Source organism: Poecilia latipinna, unplaced genomic scaffold (genome assembly GCF_001443285.1).
Source record: "Poecilia latipinna isolate Pla-1442-1.1 unplaced genomic scaffold, P_latipinna-1.0 Scaffold270, whole genome shotgun sequence".
NCBI classification, from domain to species: domain Eukaryota; kingdom Metazoa; phylum Chordata; class Actinopteri; order Cyprinodontiformes; family Poeciliidae; genus Poecilia; species Poecilia latipinna.
The window spans coordinates 449,863-467,973 of record NW_015112886.1 but is presented as its reverse complement, the minus strand read 5'-3'; the positions used below and the strand labels follow the sequence as shown (position 1 = coordinate 467,973).

Sequence of the window (18,111 nt, the reverse complement as noted above, 5' to 3'; positions counted from 1 at the left end):
GGCAGAGGTGCAGCTCTTAAATATTTGAACGTCCCAAACCCATGCACATGATCCGGGCTCCTGCATGCGTTCCGCCCCACCAGCTCCAGAGAAGATATTTGCCTGAAGCATTTCTGATTTCATGGCTTCCATCACTTGTTCAAGACGATATTCATTGGTCAGTGTCTGTGGAGCAATGCGGACTTTTTATGAGCTAGACAGCTGGACAATCAGGCCTCTACTATCCATGAATTATATTTTTCTCTACCTCACTTTCTTCTTTCCATCTGAATCTCTTACAGTCACGAAAAATATTGTCAGAAACTGCTTCGTGTTCAGGGTTGCATGCAATAAATGCAGCAGCTTTGTTCTGTATTCCAATCCATAGGAATGGGACTGTAGCCAAATTAGTCTGCAATGGGAATATATTGAATTTAACATTAAAAAACCCCTCTTGCATCTTTCATTCTGAGTCTCTGAAAGGTAGTAAAAGTAGTGATGTGTTTCGTAACGTCAGATCGGGCAGCCAGGTGAAAAAATGTTTTTATGGCTTCAAGGTTTTGTTGGATATTCATAACTCTTTGATCATATGAAATGATAAACTTAAATTTCAATTTTTCATCAATTTAAAACATTCATATCTATATTTTTCAATTTTCTGACACTCCTGCAGCACATAGTGGTAGCAGATTAATGTGGGAAATTGTTTTTATTCATTAGGGACAGAAAAATCTGAGAGAGGCTGAAGATAATCTGAGAGTGGAGCAGAGGTCCACCTGTCAACAGGACAAGGAAATTAAACACACAATGAAACGGTTTAGATCAAAGCATGTTGAGGTGCTAAAATGGTCCAGTCAAAGTCCATACCAAAGTCTAAGTTCACAGAAGGTTCAAATGGGCAAGAATATCTAAAGCTGGTAGAAACAAACCCCTAAAAGGATTAAAGCTGGAACTGCAGAAAAATATAGCATTGAGGTCCATTTTTAGGAAAGATTTAGGAATATGTACTATTTTTTATTCCACTTCACAATCATGCACTATTTGATGTTGGTCTGTCACATAAAATCCTATTAAAATATGAGTTCCTACACATTCTATTGATCTGAACAAACTTAAAAGAATGCTCTGGTTGTGTTGTCTCAATCCTTTATTATCAAGGAAATGTTCAGGAGTCAGCAAGTGAGCCACTGGTGGTGAAGTTGTGAAAAAACATTATTTTCTCAATAATTAAATGTTTGCAAATTAAAGTTGGGATTTTCTGAACTATCTAGTGTGATATTATGGTACTGCAATGAGAAATATATTTATTTTACAGCTTTTTTTTTAAATCTCCACCAGGGGTTCCAGTATCCGTGTAGGGAGCTGTATGCGTATAGCAATTTAACATGTAAACTTACAGGCAGTCCAGGCATCCTTTAAATCTGGAAGTTATCATCAAAACACAAAACTCAGACCATGCATGGTAACATTTATTCCTCACATGCAAAAAAGTACACCACAGAGACGAGAACCGTCACATACAGTATAATATAAAAAAAAAAACAAACAGTAATAATAGAGGTGAAAGGTGAACAGCTGGCTCCTAAACACCAGCACCACAGAAGAAGAAAATTCAAGTGAATCTGGAGCTGTGGCCAGTAAACATGGGGAGTCTTTGGATTTTTGCTGCTTCTGGATGTTCAGATGGAGTATTAATATTATTATTATTATTATTTTTCTTTTCTGCACAGCTACGACTCAGCCTGCGACTTACATTGCTGACGTTCACTCGAGGACTTTGGATTGTAATATCTGTATTGTTTCAATTGTAAAAAGCCCTTAAATGACCATTAGAATTCAGCAAATGGCATCCAGTTAAATGCATTTTAGTTTTAATGGTGTAAAAAAAAAAAAAAAAAAAAAAGACACTTTAATAGCTACAGAAAAACAACTCTATTGAATAATGCATCGTGATTCGTTGATTTTTATCTGAGCTTTGGAGCATTAAGCCTTTTCATATGTCAATGCAACATCTACATGACTCTAAACACAGCAATGAGTTTTCTCTTAAAGTGATGAATCCAGACAACGTGTCGTGCCATGATTTTAAGTAAGTCTTTTTTTAAATGCTATTTATTCTTAGGCAAACTCGTAGACTTGCTCTTTTACAAAAATAAGTGCGTGTCAGGCTGCTTGGCCTTTTACATGCGAAGGTATTGCATATATAGTTTTCCATATAAATACATTACATAGCCATACAAGAAGGGTAAAACATCCAGTAAAAGAATGGATTTTAACAGTCAAAGTATAGCAATGTGAAATGTGTTAAAAGTTTGTAAATGTAAAAAAGACTCTGCAAAGATGGAAGGTCAGATGAAACGGTGTTTGTAATAAAGGCTTGATTCATATATGGTGCAAGACGTGCTTTTAACTGTCCATAAGGACAAAATACACACACAAAGAAAAGGGTTTAATGTGCAAACCTGTCTGTCCCTTAAGGATGGGAAACAATAACAGTCTAAAAGAAGGCAGAGTATTGGGATGTATACATTCAGGCATGCAGTTGGTCTCGTTTTTCTTAAGTTGGAAAACAAAATGACTCAAGACAAAAGAAAGAGTTTTTCTTCCACAAACCCTTGAATTTACATCTTTTTCTTTTCTTTCCTTTTTTTCCCCAATTGCTGACGAAGCAGCCATCCAGACGGGGTCAACAAACCCAGCAACACTTGGGATACAAACGTTTTATAAAATCAAAACTATCTGTTCGTTCATAGATTCCTTTATCTGAAATATATTTTTTTTTTTCTTCCTGTGTATACTTCGAGTGCAATACGTTCATTTAGGGTATATGAAGATTAAATGAGCCGTCTGAAGTTCAAAGACTGTATTTTAAAGGATCCTCCACGCAGACAGAGAAAAGTCCATCATTCATCCACTTTACATTTACAAATCATCCTCTTCATGTCCAGAAATCCATTGTTCAAACAGGAGAAATCATCCTCATCACACAAATCTGCATTCACTCCTTCCTCTCTTTTTCAAACTCGAACAATTCAAAAGCAGGATATTCTGTCAGGCAAATGATACTGGGATCTAATGCATGCATCTTTCAGTGATATATATATATATATACTTTGATCGGTTTACTTGTTGCACGACAGTCATTCATGACTGGTCTACATTTTTTGCTAACTGAAGTTAATTTTAATGCTGTAACTTCATGGCATAGAGTAGGGAATCATACTCCATATCTGTGGTTTGGCTTCAACGTTGCATTTTTTTATTTTCTCCTCGCTCCTCACGGTTATTGGCTTAGAGCTGGAAAAGAAAGGAAGAGGGGAGAAAGAGAAAGGAGTGTTAGGTCAGTTCATACTTGGCAAACGTGCTACAGGGTAGCAGGAGATGGTGTATTTATTACATGCCACAACAAAATAATGTATGTACAATATTCTGTTGAAGCTCTAAACTACCTTTGGTAACACTTTATTTGAAGGGGGGTGAATAAGACTGACATGACACTGTCATAAACATGAATAAGCCTTCATGAATATTTATGACTGTTGTCATAAAGCGTCATTCGGTAAATTATGACACTTTCAATACAAAGTTGGCATTATTCAAAATGTCTTTGTTATGACAACTTGACATTAACCAAGAAATCATTACTGATGTAAATTTGTTATAAAAGTATTAATGATTGCACTTTAAAAATTAGGTAACTTTATGTTATTAAAGGTAAAGTTTAAACAGTAATGATTTCTTGGTTAATGTCAAGTTGTCATAACAAAGACATTTTGAATAATGTCAACTTTGTATTAAAAGTGTCATAATTTACCGAATGACGCTTTACGACAACAGTCATAAATATTCATGAAGGCTTATTGATATTCATGACAGGTGTTATGTCATGTTTATGACAGTGTCATGACAGTCTTATTCACCCCCCTTCAAATAAAGTGTTACCCTACCTTTTATTTTTCATTTGATGCAACATTTGAGCCACACGGTCTTGTGATCTTTTAAAGTGGGCTACTAAAAGTCTCTCTTATGGACTTTTTATTTTTATTTTTTATTTCTTTGGCTTTTTGTTAACTTTTTTTGTCCTTAACTTTACAGAAAAACAATTTCAACATATGGAGAGTCATTCTTCCACATCTGAAATGCTTTCCCATATTATTTCACATGTGATAATTTGTGAGCCAACGTGGGAATTATCTTGTGTAGCAACATGTTAAAACATATGCATCAAATCTTTACTGTCCTTGTCACTTTCTACAAAAGCACAACATTTTAAATCAGTAATCGACTCAGCAAACAATTTTATTTTCTAGAAATGTGAAAAGCATATCGGAAAACCTTGCATTTCTCCATGGAAGGAAATTATATTGTGCTGTTACATGTAAAACCCACCAGTTGTACTCATGTGTGGGAATCATATTGTCTTTTAACATGTGAACACATGATTTACCCATGTGGGCATTACATAGTTGTAGGCAAATGTCAGGCACACTTGGGAAAAGATGTAATGTTTATCAAAATGGAATCTATATCACACATGTGAAGCACGTGGGAAAGTTAAATGTGAAATATTTTCCAGTTTAGTTCACATGTAGACATTTTCAGTCTACTAGACATTCGAAATGTAAAATATTTCCCCATGTATTTCACATTATTTTACTTGGAAATTTAACATTTCACATTTTTACATGTGAAATGTTTTCCAATGTGATTCATGTGAATCTCTCAACCTACCTAAACTAAACTTTTACTGATTGATGTTGGGTTATGACAAGATCTCATCTCTAGTTTTTCCAGAGTTATTGCTAAAAACACACATCGTTCCCATGGACAAAATATTGTGCTCATTGTGAGAACTCAAAATTTATTTTCTAAGCTCGATGCAATTGGATGGGCTCTTCTGGATAGGAAAAGTGTTACCTATTCTTGTCTTTAAATTGTATTAAGTAAATCTCAAGCAATGATTAGATTGTGTTGGAGTGTTGTTAAACTCTGAAATGTCTGGTCAGCGATGTTTGTGCACCTGAAAAGTGAACTGTGGTGTAGACAACGATGATGAGCAGCCCCAGGAAAATGGAGACGATGCTCAGCAGGCGAGCCAGTCGACCCAGCCTCCTGGCCCCGTCCACGTCCCCGTTCTGAAGACTGTTTCTGGACTGGAACACACAAAAGAAAAAACTCAGAGCAGAATCGAGTCGTCTCAAACAATCCAACAATCCCCTCGATTTATTAATCTGGTTGTTGACACAAAAGTTTCAGAAAAAATAAATATGAAAAAAAAAACAACCAAACAAAAAAAACCTACTTTGTCTAAGTAAAAACATGTCTGCGCTGCGTGATGCTGTCATTACCATCTGTCTTGATGGTAGGAGTGCATCTATAAATCAGCCAAGGAGACCAGTCATCGGCCAATATTTACATGTTGATCTCATTTTTAGACTGATCTCATGTATCCACCGATCTTATCTACCAAAGGTCTAAAAATCAGCCACTGTCTTCTGTTGCTTTGCTAAGAGCAAAGTTTGACTGACAGACCTGCCCACAGGGTCATGTCTAGACGTTCACAGTAAACAATCACTCCACTATTACCAATTGGTGAATTACTTGCAATTTTAGCAACATTTCAGGTGAAAAAAAAATCGGTATCGGCCAAAACCGGAATTGACAGGTCAGGCTTTTTAAAGATCGATGATCTCTGATCGGCAAGAAAACTGCAATCAGTGCACCCCTACAGGCATTTCCTAGACACTGCACACACTCTGTTTACATGTTGGATTCTTCCGATAAGCTAAATCACACAGAGTTTACAGGAAACTATGCAAAATCCAGAGAATGTTCCAGCTTAACTACACCTCCTCTTCAACAGTTTCACAGTAAACTATTAATCAAGTTGATTTCCATCTTTAGAGAACAAGAGGAAATGGCAGTCCCACAGTTCAACACTGTCGAGCTGTTTAATTCTTCTACAGCCCTTTAGGGTACAATGCCAATAAAAAATTATTCCCAGCTGTCACTGGTGAAATTGTCCTTTTCAAATTGGCAATTCAGGATTGATGGAGGACTGTGCCTCGCAGAGCCAATCGGAACAGATGAGAGCACAACACTGCGAAGGTGCTGTAATTCATTTTTATGCTGTATGTATATCGCTTTATTTTCACCACAGACACGGCGACTGGGTGATTTATGTGTATGCTTGTGAGACATGATGAATGGGAAGCCTCAAGTCCTCGCTCTGCAGTTTCATTTGGGAGTCTTAAAACAGAAAAGCTTGCATGCGTAATTTCTCTGCCTTTCCCTCCCTCCTATTGTGTCGTCTGCTAGCTTCATGTGCTTTAGACTCAGGAATGCCAAGTTCATTTCAAATGTTGAATACAAGGAATGCACTAACCTCACTTATGCTCATGTCGCTCGTAAATGTATGCACACATTCATTCAGAAGTGTTTTTGGTAATGTTTTTCATCTATTAATAGGAAACCCTTTAGTTTACCATTAAACCAACATTAAATTCACATAAACTAACCCCATGGACCTTTTCTGTTTGAAATAATCTGTTAAAAAATAATTTAAAAAAAGATTGAAAATATATAAAAAAAATCATAATGATAAAAGAAATGAAAGAAAATCATAAGCAATACTGCCCTGCAGATTTACTGGCATTTCCGTTGAAGACGTATAAAAAGCTTTATGAAACAAAAACTTATGTAGCGCTTTTCAACCCTCACAGGGTTCCCAAAGATGCTTTACGATGAAATCAGTCATTTCCATTCACATGCTGATGATGGCAAGCTACAGGATTGTAGCCAAAGCTGCCCTGCCCTGCAGTCTGACAGAAAGACACAACGACAGAGAATCGAACCGGCAACCCACTGATTGCAGGGCGAACTTTTACAACCGTCGCCTTAGAGTACATCAATCCTTTCTTGCAATCTGAATCTTGAGTCTGGTGTCATTTTTGCATAAAATCATGTATGTTTCATTAATTAGCATTGTTGCTGTTAATACTTTCTGCAGTCAGGGCAAAACATAGACTTTTATAACATATCACAAGGTAGCATTAGGCAATGCGCATTAGAAATGGACTCTGTGATCTGCAACTTTTGGGGTTAATAACAGAAAAATGTCATTTTGAACATTTAGACAATTGAAGCACCAGGACACAGAGCAAAGTCATGAGGTTAAATTAAACATGAAATGTCACATTTCAGAGCTTCCACATCAAGACTTCTCTTAGGAGCTGTTCATGCAGGCTTGTCTTCGCAACACATCAGGAAATAGAGCTGTTCTTCCCCCTCATCCTTATTAAATTACGCAATCTTTTTTTTTTTGTAAGTCAATTTCCTCATTTAGATAAAGTGCTATTAAAACACTGGTTGAACAGTAATGTATGTTTCGTCGTTTGCCTCTTTCATTTTAAGAAGAAACTTTTTCTTTTCTTTTTTTGCTTTTCTTAATGACACTCAGGAGTGTGAGTGTTGTCTCTCTTCAGTTAATTGACACTTGAGTCTACAGAGCTGGGATTGGCTCAGTGTTAGGATTACACTGCAGAAAGGCAGAGAGATAAAAGGGCTTGATGAAGTAGCTCCTGCAGGCCTCTGGAGGCGGGGGTTTCCACCACCCTGACGATGCTGGCAAGCCATCATAAATCACTGCACTGGAAATGCTGACCGGTGTTTATGCCTTCATCTATTTTCAATTGAAAACTGTACATTTACCATAGTTTTGCACGTGCTTTGTTTGAACACTTTTCAATTCTATTAAAGCCTTCAGTTTTCTTCTTGCTGTCATCAATAGTGAGTCTGATGGTGCTGAAATAAATATCAGTTGTTGCCAGTGAGATTTTCCCTCAAATTTTCTCATCAGCATCTTTTATCTAAAGCCACAGTTTGCTGAGTTGTGGCAAAGAATTAAAATGACCTCGTTGCTCAGAGGAAGCAGTCAGAAGAAATAAACAAACAAAATAAAAAAAGAATAAAAAATGCAGTGATCACATTAAAGTGAAGGCAACGAGCGATTGGAGGAAACGCTCCGAGAACTTTCTATTTCTTAATTCTCATACAGTTCTTAGTGGTTTTAATAGTATGTTTTAGGTCATTGTCATGTCGCAGATTTCAGTTATGCTTCAGTTTTATTTTTTTAATTCTTTTACAGATGGGTCAACATTTCCAACATACGGCCTCTGATGCAGGTTCTGAGGTTTCCAAATCATGGAAACCTTTCCTGCATCACCCTGCAGTGACATATTTGGTTTATCACATCCTCTGTTCTGGTGTCCAAATTATTCAGTTTTAGAGTCATCTATGTAAAGAACATTAAGTCAGGATTCCTAGTCTTTTTCTGCATTAACATTGACAAACTGGCCTTCAAGTTTTCTTAGAGACGAAAGGGTTCCTCTTTCTGATTGCAGATGCAACACTCATCCCAGAACCTGCTGCAGGTCCTGAGATGACACTTTAGGCTGTTTGGTAACTTCTTTTAGCATCTTGCAGTCGGCTCTCAGCATTCTGAGAGCCGACTGCAATCGGCTCTCAGAAGGCTGAGAGCCGATTGCAGTCGGCTGCAATCGGCTGCAAAGACTATTAAAAGATAGTCTTTTAATAGCCTATCTTTTATTAATCAAATACACAAACACATTTCGAACACTTTTAAATCAACCTGTCACATTCCTTTGGATCGGAGCAGCTGTTTTGAATAACTGCACAGTATTCACGTTGAAAATTTGCGCTAATTATACCGTATTTTTATTCTTTATTGTGTTTTTATGTATTTTATATTCTACCTTTGTGTGAATCTACTCTATTGTGTGACGATAGAGGAATTTCTATTCTATTCTATTCTATTCTATTCTATTCTATTCTATTCTATTCTATTCTATTCTATTCTATTCTACCTCTGTATGTTGGTGGTCGTTTAGCAACTCCTACGATGTTACCATGGTGTTCACTTTCATGTGATATGTTCACATTTTGGCGCCCTGTGATGGACAAGCTGTCACAAGGTGTCCTAGTTTGTCCACATGACTGCATAAAGTGTTAAGATGTTAACAGATCAAAAATAAATATCTCTACTGTTTTATTACTTTTCTCCAAAATGTCTGTTTCTCATTTGAAATGTAAATAATATCACATGAAACATAAAAATGATGTATTACACTCATTTTTTACAGTATGGAATTTGAAGAGGACTGTGAATACTTTATAGATCAACTCCAAAGTGTGTGTGTGTGTGTGTGTGTGTGTTCCTTTTCTTCTTTCTTTTATTTTCATCCTTTGCATGCAGAGACACACTCGTGTCTCACCTCTATGACTGCGGTGTGAAGCTACGGTACAAACTCCCGGTGGAGCCGGTATCGATCTGGACTCGCATCACAAAGGAGAGCAGCATCAGCACCTTGAATCAATGCAAGTCTCTTTCAGAAAACGCTGCTTATTTATCCTGCTTAGAGAAAACATGTCAATGAAATAAGGAAGATTTATGGAGACAGTAACACTTCCTCTAAATGCAGAAAAGAAAACAAAAAACAAAAAAACAAGGAAAGGTTTTTGTCTAAGCATTCTTATTTAGGATATGCGTTTTCCTACTTGATTAATATCTTTATTGATTAGAATAAAGGCACAACTGGTGATATTGGTTTTCACAATGTGAAATCCTACCCTTAAAATGCCTCGATTTCTCCCTGTGTGTTCACACTCGGCGCACTCTGTAGTCTGTCATGTGTTCAAGCGGAGGAAGGTGGAGGCTGGTGAGGCAGTAAGTGCTCCATTTTTTTTTTTTTTCTGTCTCTCATCATGAATAATGAAGAACAACCAGCAGCCTGGTGAGAAGGAGCACCGTACAAAAGAAACCATTTTTGATTATATGACAATGTCACACAATAAGTCTCCATGTGGAATCATTATTTAGTACAAAACATGATTTATTTGCAATTTTTTTTACAATAGGATATACATTTTACATTGGGTATATAATCTTTTTTAATGTTTATGGTGAATTGCAATGTAAGGAGAATAGAGAAATTGAGCCTGTAGAGCAGAAATGTTTTGATCTTTTGTTTAAAACACTTTTATCTGGTTACTTGGGCCTGGAGGATCTCTGAGCTGCTATTTTTGCCATTTTTTTTTCCATTTCTGCCTTGTTACACCAGACTCACCATTAAAGTTTTAAACCTCTTAACACGGTCAGATGATCAAATGTGTCAGAACCGTAAAGGCACTGCTCTTTATTGCTGCAGCTGTGAGATGCCTTGTAGCTGCTGAAAAAGCTTGTACCTTTACTTTGCTCCTGTGGTTTAGCTTCTGAGGTTAACATAAAACTTTTTTTTTTTTTTTAGAAAAAAAGTTTGGGATTTTGAGAGGCAGGAGATTTCTCTGTTGGCATCCTTATTTAGTATATATCCAGACTCACTCAACTTCTAAGGCTGAAGCCAGGACCAGCAGACGTCTGCTGTATTTAAACTACACCAAACCCAGAAGTGTAACTTAAGTTTATTCAAACAATTTAATTAATCTGTTATCACTTTGTAATTTATGTAGAAACAAATTGTCATGTACATGGGACATGGAGATTGAAGGCTTGCACAACTGATATGCTTCCCGTGTGAAACATGTACTGAAAAACACATTAAAACCTTTAGATCAGATTAACCAACATAAACTAGGGCAGTGTAAACAAGAAGCCTACATAAAACAGGGTTTATTTAAACTTCTGTAATCTTTGAACTTTTCACATCACTTCACTCACTTCACTCCAGAAGTGTTTACATGTTACATTATTCCAGTTTTCCATTTAGTGCATAAATATTCCAGAGGATTTTAGAGGAATCTCTTGTCCCTTTATGTTTAGTTTAGAAGGAAGGAAGCACCAACTAACCTTATGTGTGTAGTTCATCCTTATTTCATTGACTGTGCTTTTGTTGAAGTACAGTCAAAAATTGCATTTCATGCTCATAAAGAGTTATTTTATGACCAATAGAAAAGCAAGCAACAGAGCCAATGTGTGTGTGTGTGTGTGTGTGCGTGCGTGCGTGCGTGCGTGTGTGTGTGTGTGTGTGTGTGTGTGTGTGTGCATGCGGAGGAAGGACATACCCAAAATGTCTTACCAAAGTCAAAGAATTTAAAAAGTTGTTATACAAAATGTCAAATAAAAGTGTGTAAAAAAACTGAATTAAAAAAACCTCTTTAATCTGGTATTTTTTTTAAAAAAAGAAATCATATTAAAAATCCTAACTGACCTCAACCAGTAAGAAAAAAACAAAAAAACATTACACATGTTTTATTTACAGTAGATGCAAATAACTTGTTTTTTATTTGTGACAGAATGGGTGCATCGTCGTAAATAAAAGCTTAAAACAAAAATAATTAAACTTGTTTCTACATTTGGCTTTTCACTTTGTGGTGCTCAAAAACTGCAGCATAAACTGCTTTGCAAAGCTGCCGTTTTGCAACTGCTAATAAGAAGTCATTTACCTACCCCACATGCATTATGCACAAACACACTCATTCCTCTGGTGTAACAACATATGCAAGTCCATATTTTACAGGCATATCTGCAGAGCGTGCAATAATCCTGCTACAGTTTAGATAATTATTATCGGGATGCTCTAGTCTCGGCTGCAAAGGAAAAAAAAAAAAAACCCTATCACCTCTCCCTCTCGTATCCCTGTGATTGGCTGCACATCTCCCAGGTTTAGTTTTCTGCACCAGAGCATCTTTCAGGAATCTAGAATGTCATTTTACAAGAAACCAGCATTTACATTTCTTTCCTTTCAATTTCTTTCAGGACAATTTATCAAAAACACTGAAATTCAACCATGTTTGTTTTTGTTAGATTCCTTGAAACTAAATGTTAAAACTTACTCCCTATTTAGTAAATGCTTTGAGTACGCTTACTCATATTCCTCCATTAAATTTAGTAAGCTGTTAATGAGTCTGTGAGTCAATACAATAAACCTTTGCAAGGAAAGAGCCTTACCGTCTCACGTTAATGCTGATAACACCATTATACTGGTGACAACCTGCAAGATTGATGAACTTTGCCGAAAACTAGTTTGATACAACTGGGTGGATATTAGAAAAAAAATATACAATGAATGAAAATGAGACCACATCTGTCATAGACTACTTATTTCAAGACAGGTACATTTTGAACTTACTTAAGTTCTAAACAAATGTAATATTTTCCTCTGCTAGCAGCAACAAGGCAGCTCAAAATGCTTTACTAGATAAAAAACAAGCAATAACCAATTTGACAACACTATGTTTTGTCAAATCCCACAACCAAATATACACCACGTATTAATTAATGTTCCAGTTATTCTAAACAAGTGTTTTTTTTTCTATCTTGAGTTTATTTTTTATTCAGGGATTATTTTTGGCTCTATTGGTCTTTATTCAAAGGAAATGACATGACTCTTAACGTGTGGGTGTAAACGTTTAAGAAAGTTGGCCATTTTCTTTAAATCTCTCACTTTTATGGGATTCAGCAAACGATAATGATAAATAATAATTAGAATTGATTTTGGTATATCTCACTGACCTAAAAAGGAAAAGGTTAGTGTGTGCTAACATCAAGTTGTGGAATAAGCAAAGGGCTTTGTGTCTTTTTAAAAAGCGTACATAAGAATCTAGTTTCATCTGTAATTATCTACATCTAACGCAACAGAAAACCTCTTAGCGTGACTTTAACCAGGATCCAAGGCTGCTCATTGCACTAGCAGGGCATTTCAAATCAAGCCAGCTCTTTAAAAGCCCCTTGTTCTTCATTTGTTATTATGTTTTTGACTTTTTCAGAGTCCGGACACGTTCCTTTGACCTCCCACTGCTACTATCATTCTCTGTTAGAGGTATCTGTTACTCTTCAGCCATGGGAATTTTAGAACAGAGCGGTGAACTTACATTATAAGGCTTCATCTTGTGGTATCGGCCACATTACTGTTCATCTGATCACAACCGATGCTCCGTTATCCCGCTCTGACTCACTTGCACTTATATCTGACATCAGTGCAATTTCTCAGTCAGGTTTTTTTTTTCTAATCAAGTGATAGGAACTACTTTATGGCCATTTGCTGTCTCTCTCACACCCATCTGCCCTTGCTGTTTTGATCTTCCTTGGGAAGCCTGTATCTCCTTTCTCATTCCCTCAGAAAAGAGAGAGGATGCTGATGGCAGCCACAGAGCTGGCTAACTGCAGCAATCTGCCCTCTGCAGAGAAACTAAATTGACTTCCCTCACCATCTATTGAGTTAGCGGCCATCTCCAGTTTCTACCTCCTTCACTTTTCTTTCTTCTTGCCCTCTGTCAAAGCTTCTTCTCAGTACTTTCCCCATGAAGCCGACTTGTGAATGTCAGTAGGTCTGTGATGGCAGCTTGGGGAAATACAGCGCATACTGCCTAATATTGCTTGAGTGTGTAGTGGCCACATGAGTGACATTAAGGAACTAATGGGTTTCCTCCATTGATTTTGCTTTGTTCTTCCATGCATCTGAATTTGGCTTTACCACAGCAGGAGAAGTAAAAAGAAAGACACTGTTCAGCGGCTTCAAATACCGACGTGAGAGAATTACTACAGACGGCTGTGTGAAATGTATGTTTGTGGGAATCCAGAAAGCTTGAATGAAAAGCAAAACTGGATTTGGTGTTTGGTTCAGTTTTCCCTTTTCATGTTGAGTGACTACTGAGCCCCATAGACGCAAAAGCTATTGGCTTGGATTGCTAAATCCTCTGACACATAACAATTTATACCATGATTCCAAGTAAAGCATGAAAAAATCTAAGAGTTGATTATATGTTCAGACTTACTAAATTCATTAGCATCTGTAATTTCTGTGTTAAATACTCTACAAAAGGACTGAAAAATGTACCTAACCAAAGGCATCCATCCATCCATCCATCCATCCATCCATCCATCCATCCATCCATCCATCCATCCATCCATCCATCCATCCATCCATCAGTAGCTCATATGAACTGATATCATTTCTAAGGTGTATTTTTTACCTGCAAACCTGAATTTTTTCATCTAATTGAGCTTGTTGGTTTTTCTATCAATAGCTTACGAAGGGAAGATTGCTAAGGAAGTGTACATAACTGACACTCATGAAAGGTACTTCTGCAATTACAAAATAAAAAGTAATTCTAAAAAATAAGACTATAACTGCATCAGGATTTCAAGTGAAAACATCCAGAGAAAAGGGGAATATACTGATTAGAGTAAACTAAACTGGTAACTTAAGGTGATGCTGAACTCATGCTGAACTCATGGTGATGCGATTTGGTCTTTAAGGTAATAATTGGAACAAGCACTGAGGTATTTACACTCCTTCACTACTTCCACTTCTCTGTTTTTAGGTTTCTCTACCATTCTCTTTCACCACAAGTGTTTTCTTGGATCTGCTGTGAGAGCAGGTAGGTTACTTTTTTTAACACAGGATTGCAAGGTAAAATAATCTCTGGATGCACTGTTGTACCCTGCCAGGGAATATCAATATTTTCTGTTGCAGATAAATTAAACAGGAACTCCAAGTTTGGTATTTTATACTGTTTTGCAATAGCTGACTGACTTAAATGCTGTTTGTGCAGAATTTCATTTTTCTTGTCAAGTAGATTAATTTCACATGAAGACAGAAAGTTGCATGTAGAGATCGTGACTGGTAATCTTAAACATTGGTGCATGTTTATGTCTTTTTCAGTGCCGACCAGACTGTATGTGTTGAACAAAAATGTATTAATGATTTATCTGGTTTTTGTCTTTTGATTTGTTTAGAGTCTTTAGCGCTAACATTAAGTCATGTTAAAAATACCAATGGCTTGATGTGTCACAATTTAAACACATCAGGGCACATTCAATTTGTGTGGGGAAATCCCATCTCACTTCCTGATTTTGGTAAAAAAAAAAAAAAAAAAAAAATTATATATATATATATATATATACATACATATATTTGTGCCTTGTAAATCATTCACAAGTTGGCCCAAGGTTGACATATTTGTTCACTAAGTAAACAAACAAGCATCAAGAAGGTAACGGTTATCTCCAGACAGCTGGAGCAAATGTTACACATGTGCAAAGTGTGTTCCTCTCTGAATCCCTGAGCAAAATGGCTGTTCAGAAAACCGGAGTATTTTTTTTTTTTTTTAGAAAGTTGATTGGCAGAGTGGAAAACATAATAAAAATTAGCGAAAAACAACTGGATACTCAACGAAACTGCTAAATATAAAAGAACACAACCAAAAAGGTTAAATCAAATAAATAAATAAAGCATAAAAATGCACGTCAGATGATTAAATAAAAAGTCAAGATGGCAAAGCCCCATTGCTAAAAGTACATTTGTTGAAGAGGTTGCAATTGTTCTTTTATGGACACACAGTTGGAACTTCAAACACTTCATCGAAGCCAGAGAAATGAGAAAGATGGTGGCACATCAGTTTCTGACCTATTTATTTCACCCAGATTTGTTCGTTCAATCAATCAATCAATCAATCAATCAATCAATCAATCAATCAATCAATCAATCAATCAATCAATCAATCAATCAATCATGACCAATAAGACACACACACTACAATAAAGAAAATTGACAAAATGTGAAGAACAGCTAAAAAAAGTAAATAAAGGGAAAATAAAGGCTTAGTAATAAGAAGGGACTTAAAACCGTTCAAAGTGTTATATTTACAAAAAGAGGAAGATTGTTTCAGAGTTTGGGAGTCCTGTCTCATCGGCTCACAAGACGAGTCCATCTAGAACATCTGCAGCTATGACACATTAAAACACCAATGCTGATGTTGAATGGAAACTTTCACTGAAACAGGTGTTTCCACCAATAAACCAGAATCACCTCGTTTACAGGCCAGTTAGATCAATGTTATGTAGCGGGCAGACTGACCCTTTAAGCCATAACCATTAAATAAACTTGTGGGCTGACATCAAAGATGTTGTTTCTGAGGTAAAACAGATACATTTTTGAAAAGTTGTTCAATGATCTTGAGCGAGAAGTGAAGTGAAGCAGGTTTCAGAAAACAGTCATACAACCAGATGTTAATCATTCAAATTAAACTGATGGCATTTTATCAGATACTAAAAGTGTTTCAGTTTGCAAACAGTTTTTCTTTCTTAATTTCTGCAAGTTTATTAAAAGCACTAAATAAATATCTCTTCATGTTATGCTGTTCATAATGCATGTGAAAATGTTAAGAAAACATTGTAGCTTCTCAGCTTTTCTCACTTTTTTTCCACATAAAAAAGCTTAAATCTGAAGAGTAACTCCAAGACTTTCTGAATGAAAACTTAACAATGCCAAGCATTTGTCAGCTACTCCAAGATCAGTGGTTCAGCTTAGTTTCTGTAGCAGTTTTTGGCCGTAAAAAAAAAAAAAAAAAAGTCCAACTCACCATAACAGAGTACACCAATGCGACAATGCTGACGGGCCAAACGGGGCAGAAGCAGGACAGGATGACCAGGATGAGGTAATCCTTGGGTTTGGGGGTCTCCGGCACGGTGGCGTTCCCGGTGGAGGAGCGGCTCAGGCTGGCCCTGGACGGGGAGAGGGGGGCGGCGGCGGACAGCTGCCCGATGGAGCCCGACCTCATGGCGACGCTGTGGCCGTTCTGGTCGGCCTCCAGAGCCTTGTCCCCGGCCACGTTGGCTGTGAAGGAGGTGGACATTTTCATCCCGGTGCCCCCGGGCTCGGTGGTCACCGTCAGGAGTTTCTCCGTCTCCTGTAAGTCCGCGGGCGGGGCGCCTCCTCCTCCCTCACTGCCCAGGGTGGACTTCAGGAAGTCGGTGTCGGTGTTGATGGCCATGATCCACTCTCGGGTTGCCAGAAAATGTGATTAGCAGCCTGGGAGCTTGTTATGAGACAGAGCGCTTCCACGTTTCTTAATAGAAATCAGACTTTATAACTATTCCTTGACGCTAGACTTAACTTTAAATAAGGAACTCCTCCTGCGATGAATGGATTTATCAATTAGTTGGTTTTTTTTTTATCTGAAACGAGGTGGGCTTTATGAGCTCAGGTGTGACAGAGACACCCACAACAAATAAAATCAATCAGATGAAAGCAAATGATTCATCCTCCTAAATCAGCATCCTTCTCCTTCGTTTCCATTCGTTGCTGGAGTTATTTGCAAAGAGCCTCGGATCATAAACCCCCTCCTCTTCTTTCTTCTTCTCTCTGATACATCCACCTATCCCGCTTAGATCCAGTCCCACTAAGATGCCTTAAGAGTATCTATTTTTTAAGTGCTTCTAAGTCTTTTTCCTTCTTTCTTTTCTCTTCTTTTTCTTTTCTTTTTTTATTTACCAAAGAAAAACAGATGTTTATCTCAAACCAGATCCAGAGAGTCCCTATCCCTGCTCTCTCCCCGCCGTCTCTCAACGCTGCAGAGGCACTATACTCTACTTGGGACCTTGTCAGCTCTCCACATTTATTCTGAAGACTTCCGGAACATGAGTTCAAAATAAAAGCTTTATTTATTTATTTATTTATTTATTTATGCACGAAAAACTCCATCCCGCAATATTTTGACTACAAATATTTTGACACTTGCATATTTTTAGTTTCCCATTGAATCGGAATTTGAAGTTACTGTAAAGTATAAAGCAGACAAACTAAATGAAAAATGCATTTTTTTCAAATGAAATGTTAGTTTAGACAACTATAGTGTACCTACTAAGTTATATTAATACGTTTACTTAGATCGATTTTACTTAGATCACAGATAGATAGATAGATAGATAGATAGATAGATAGATAGATAGATAGATAGATAGATAGATAGATATCAGAGAGTTTTAAAAATTGAATGGAGCATTTCATGCTTTTCTAATCCTGAAATGCTCATGTTGTTGTTGCTTTTATTTTGGACCTATTATTGTCTGTTTTCCGGTGTGGACCTCGTACTTTCTTGCCAACTTGTCTTCTGTAGAAAGAGGGGAGACGCAGGAGGGGGGGGGGCAGAGGGGGAGGCTGTCCACCCCCTCCTCTCCTCCTCCTCTTCCTCCACCCTTTCTTCTCTCCCTCCCAGCATCAGCACCACTGGTTTATGGAGGGAGGCCAGCAGCGGGATTGTGCTGCTATGCAGTTTTCTCCTGCAGTTCAATGTTCCAGCGAGCTTTCCAATAGATACACTCCCGTATCATCA

General features: G+C 37.2%; 1 protein-coding gene across 1 annotated transcript; it reads right to left on the bottom strand.

Annotated features, from left to right (window-relative positions):
* Nucleotides 1–1,702: 1,702 nt before the first annotated feature.
* trarg1a (trafficking regulator of GLUT4 (SLC2A4) 1a) lies at nucleotides 1,703–17,343 on the bottom strand. Its single transcript, XM_015033489.1, has 3 exons — nucleotides 16,360–17,343; nucleotides 5,000–5,132; nucleotides 1,703–3,276 (listed from the first exon to the last, which is right to left on the bottom strand). The coding sequence occupies exons 1-3, from the start codon at nucleotides 16,768–16,770 to the stop codon at nucleotides 3,263–3,265; spliced, it is 558 nt and encodes a 185-aa protein (XP_014888975.1). The 5' UTR covers nucleotides 16,771–17,343; the 3' UTR covers nucleotides 1,703–3,262.
* Between the last annotated feature and the right edge of the window lie 768 nt (nucleotides 17,344–18,111).